The 5230-nt window shown below is 41.1% G+C and overlaps 1 protein-coding gene across 1 annotated transcript in view; it reads right to left on the reverse strand.

Annotated features, from left to right (window-relative positions):
* Positions 1–3055: 3055 nt before the first annotated feature.
* LOC139560979 (proteasome subunit beta type-6-like) overlaps positions 3056–5230 on the reverse strand; it is an 8851-nt gene continuing 6676 nt past the window's right edge. The window contains exons 4-6 of the mRNA XM_071377750.1: positions 4800–4929; positions 4486–4630; positions 3056–3288 (exon numbers count right to left, since the gene is read on the reverse strand). Coding sequence (XP_071233851.1) covers positions 3161–3288; positions 4486–4630; positions 4800–4929 — 403 coding nt within the window. The 3' untranslated portion in view covers positions 3056–3160. The remainder of the gene's footprint in view (positions 3289–4485; positions 4631–4799; positions 4930–5230) is intronic.

Genomic DNA, 5230 nt, shown 5'->3' on the forward strand with positions numbered 1-5230 from the left:
GTAGGGTATATCTCCAGTCATTTACACAGACAGTAGGGTATATCTCCAGTCATTTAAACAGACAGTAGGGTATATCTCCAGTCATTTACACAGACAGTAGGGTATATCTCCAGTCATTTAAACAGACAGTAGGGTATATCTCCAGTCATTTAAACAGACAGTAGGGTATATCTCCAGTCATTTAAACAGACAGTAGGGTATATCTCCAGTCATTTAAACAGACAGTAGGGTATATCTCCAGTCATTTAAACAGACAGTAGGGTATATCTCCAGTCATTTAAACAGACAGTAGGGTTTATCTCCAGTCATTTAAACAGACAGTAGGGTATATCTCCAGTCATTTAAACAGACAGTAGGGTATATCTCCAGTCATTTAAACAGACAGTAGGGTATATCTCCAGTCATTTAAACAGACAGTAGGGTATATCTCCAGTCATTTAAACAGACAGTAGGGTTTATCTCCAGTCATTTAAACAGACAGTAGGGTATATCTCCAGTCATTTAAACAGACAGTAGGGTATATCTCCAGTCATTTAAACAGACAGTAGGGTATATCTCCAGTCATTTACACAGACAGTAGGGTATATCTCCAGTCATTTAAACAGACAGTAGGGTATATCTCCAGTCATTTAAACAGACAGTAGGGTATATCTCCAGTCATTTACACAGACAGTAGGGTATATCTCCAGTGATTTAAACAGACAGTAGGGTATATCTCCAGTCATTTACACAGACAGTAGGGTATATCTCCAGTGATTTAAACAGACAGTAGGGTATATCTCCAGTCATTTAAACAGACAGTAGGGTATATCTCCAGTCATTTACACAGACAGTAGGGTATATCTCCAGTCATTTAAACAGACAGTAGGGTATATCTCCAGTCATTTACACAGACAGTAGGGTATATCTCCAGTCATTTAAACAGACAGTAGGGTATATCTCCAGTCATTTAAACAGACAGTAGGGTATATCTCCAGTCATTTAAACAGACAGTAGGGTATATCTCCAGTCATTTAAACAGACAGTAGGGTATATCTCCAGTCATTTAAACAGACAGTAGGGTATATCTCCAGTCATTTAAACAGACAGTAGGGTATATCTCCAGTCATTTAAACAGACAGTAGGGTATATCTCCAGTCATTTAAACAGACAGTAGGGTATATCTCCAGTCATTTAAACAGACAGTAGGGTATATCTCCAGTCATTTAAACAGACAGTAGGGTATATCTCCAGTCATTTAAACAGACAGTAGGGTATATCTCCAGTCATTTAAACAGACAGTAGGGTATATCTCCAGTCATTTACACAGACAGTAGGGTATATCTCCAGTCATTTAAACAGACAGTAGGGTATATCTCCAGTCATTTACACAGACAGTAGGGTATATCTCCAGTCATTTAAACAGACAGTAGGGTATATCTCCAGTCATTTAAACAGACAGTAGGGTATATCTCCAGTCATTTAAACAGACAGTAGGGTATATCTCCAGTCATTTAAACAGACAGTAGGGTATATCTCCAGTCATTTAAACAGACAGTAGGGTATATCTCCAGTCATTTACACAGACAGTAGGGTATATCTCCAGTCATTTAAACAGACAGTAGGGTATATCTCCAGTCATTTAAACAGACAGTAGGGTATATCTCCAGTCATTTAAACAGACAGTAGGGTATATCTCCAGTCATTTACACAGACAGTAGGGTATATCTCCAGTCATTTACACAGACAGTAGGGTATATCTCCAGTCATTTAAACAGACAGTAGGGTATATCTCCAGTCATTTAAACAGACAGTAGGGTATATCTCCAGTCATTTACACAGACAGTAGGGTATATCTCCAGTCATTTAAACAGACAGTAGGGTATATCTCCAGTCATTTAAACAGACAGTAGGGTATATCTCCAGTCATTTACACAGACAGTAGGGTATATCTCCAGTCATTTAAACAGACAGTAGGGTATATCTCCAGTCATTTAAACAGACAGTAGGGTATATCTCCAGTCATTTACACAGACAGTAGGGTATATCTCCAGTCATTTAAACAGACAGTAGGGTATATCTCCAGTCATTTACACAGACAGTAGGGTATATCTCCAGTCATTTACACAGACAGTAGGGTATATCTCCAGTCATTTACACAGACAGTAGGGTATATCTCCAGTCATTTAAACAGACAGTAGGGTATATCTCCAGTCATTTAAACAGACAGTAGGGTATATCTCCAGTCATTTACACAGACAGTAGGGTATATCTCCAGTCATTTAAACAGACAGTAGGGTATATCTGCAGTCATTTAAACAGACAGTAGGGTATATCTCCAGTCATTTAAACAGACAGTAGGGTATATCTCCAGTCATTTACACAGACAGTAGGGTATATCTCCAGTCATTTACACAGACAGTAGGGTATATATCCAGTCATTTAAACAGACAGTAGGGTATATCTCCAGTCATTTACACAGACAGTAGGGTATATCTCCAGTCATTTACACAGACAGTAGGGTATATCTCCAGTCATTTACACAGACAGTAGGGTATATCTCCAGTCATTTACACAGACAGTAGGGTATATCTCCAGTCATTTAAACAGACAGTAGGGTATATCTCCAGTCATTTAAACAGACAGTAGGGTATATCTCCAGTCATTTAAACAGACAGTAGGGTATATCTCCAGTCATTTAAACAGACAGTAGGGTATATCTCCAGTCATTTAAACAGACAGTAGGGTATATCTCCAGTCATTTAAACAGACAGTAGGGTATATCTCCAGTCATTTACACAGACAGTAGGGTATATCTCCAGTCATTTAAACAGACAGTAGGGTATATCTCCAGTCATTTAAACAGACAGTAGGGTATATCTCCAGTCATTTAAACAGACAGTAGGGTATATCTCCAGTCATTTAAACAGACAGTAGGGTATATCTCCAGTCATTTAAACAGACAGTAGGGTATATCTCCAGTCATTTAAACAGACAGTAGGGTATATCTCCAGTCAAGGTGTCTCCCTCTTTAATTAAAAACAGGTTCATCAGTGAACAAACAAAATAAACAATATTTACTTCCAAAACAACTTTATTTAAAATGTGTTTCTTTTTTATTAGAAATCTGAAAGGGCTTTACAAACCCACGCAACATCACATCCTAACAGAACATGTGTCTTTAAGCAGTAGACCATTTAGGGAGCTGGTTTCCCAGGATGACCTGTCTGTCCACTCCAGTCTGTGAGATGGCTGCCAGCCGGACCACTCCTCCACTGGACCCGTCCCTCTCCATAGCCAGGGACAGCGCTGTAGGAGGAATAATATAGTTAACGCATAATCATAATAGCTCATATAATAATAGTTAATAAATAAAAGGTGAAATAAATGTAAAATTTTTTTATTAATATTTAAATGTTTCTCTGATATATATGACCCTGTTATAGATCCGTCTCCCCTTACAGCCCTGTTCGGAGTACGTCTCCCCCCCGTCAAGAATCCAGTCGGACACGGTTGCTCTTTTAGGCTAATACTCCAGAACTGGAAGATGGCAGCTCCCCCATCTTATAAATATTGGGTGAGAGATGTGTTGTGCTCTCTGAAATTAGATTTACACTCTGAACTGTTTTCTGAGGCTTGGGCTCCGGTCTCACTTTAAACTGTCCATCCTCTGATCCACATTAAAATAAGTCTGTATTTGACTCCCCTGTTACTTACGGGTTGGAGGAGCTGTGTTTTATGGTTGAGGTTGATGACGTTGATTCTTATTGAACCTGCGGATGCCTTGTTCATCTTGTCCCGTCAGAGACTACATTGTGTTTTATTGTTTCCAAACCATAAATGTTTTTTTTTCAATCATTGTAAACTTTAATTTTGTTCCAGTGGGTGGTCGGTCTGTGGCCATGACTGTCTGTGAGTGGTTGCATTTCTCCACCCTTAACCCTCGTCTGTTTACAGGAACAATGGTGAGGTGTGATCTCCCGAGTGGTCACTGCATCACTGTGCCACTAGAGATTCTGGGTTCGAGTCCAGGCTCTGTCGCAGCCGGTCGTGACCGGGAGACACATTTGGCCCAGCGTCGTCTGGGTTAGGGGAGGGTTCGGCCGGCAGGGATGTCCTTGTCCCATCGCACACTAGCGACTCCTGTGGCGGGCCGGGCCCAGTGCTGACTGACATAGCCCTGTGTTTCCTCCGACACATTGGTGCGGCTGGTTTCTGGCTTAAGTGGGCGTTGTGTCAAGAAGCAGTGCAGCCTGGTTGTGTTTCGATGAGACAAGACTGTAACTACCAATTGCATACCACAAAATTGGGGCGAAAAAGGGGTAAAAATGTTTTTGAAAAATAAACAATGGTGAGGTGACCGCTCTGTCCCAACTACAGACCTTTAACATCTGTACCCTTCTGTGTGTTTAACTTGTCTAAAGTACGCTATCTTTACAGCTACTTATTTTTCTACTTGAGTATATTATTTATATTGTGTGTAAAACTGAACAGAGTTTTGTGTACCTCCAGATACCAGGCGAAGACACTGGTCCTTTGTCATGTTGGGTTTGTAGTTGGAGTCCATGTAACCATAGATATAGGTGGATCCTGACCCTCCGATTGATACAGGCTGTCTGACCAGCATACCTCCTACTGGAACAGTGTACACCTGGGGGGGGGGGGGGGGGGGGGGAGACAGAGACAGAGACAGAGAGGGTTAGGGTCTGACTGATACAGGCTGTCTGACCAGAATACCCAGATCTCCTACTGGACAAGAGGAAAGAGAGAGAGAAGGACAGAGTAAGTATTGAGTAGTGTCTGATAGTGGAGAGTCTAACCTGTCCTCCCCGTCTCTTGTCCCATCCCGCCACGATGATCCCGGCCATCAGCTCCTCTCTGTACCTATAGCAGGACGCCTTAAACAGATTGGCAGCTGTCTGGACCAATGGGGCTTCATCCAGCTCAATACTGGGGAAGAGAGGGAGAAAGTATTTTTACAGTAGTGTTGATTCCTGTTGTATTTTTACAGTAGTGTGGATGCAGTAGAGGACAGTGTGTACATAACATACTGTTGATTCCTGTTGTATTTTTACAGTAGTGTTGATTCCTGTTGTATTTTTACAGTAGTGTGGATGCAGTAGAGGACAGTGTGTACATAACATACTGTTGATTCCTGTTGTATTTTTACAGTAGTGAGGATGCAGTAGAGGACAGTGTGTACCTAACATACTGTTGATTCCTGTTGTATTTTTACAGTAGTGTTGATTCC

The sequence above is a fragment of the Salvelinus alpinus genome, chromosome 31, assembly GCF_045679555.1.
Source record: "Salvelinus alpinus chromosome 31, SLU_Salpinus.1, whole genome shotgun sequence".
Lineage (NCBI taxonomy): Eukaryota > Metazoa > Chordata > Actinopteri > Salmoniformes > Salmonidae > Salvelinus > Salvelinus alpinus.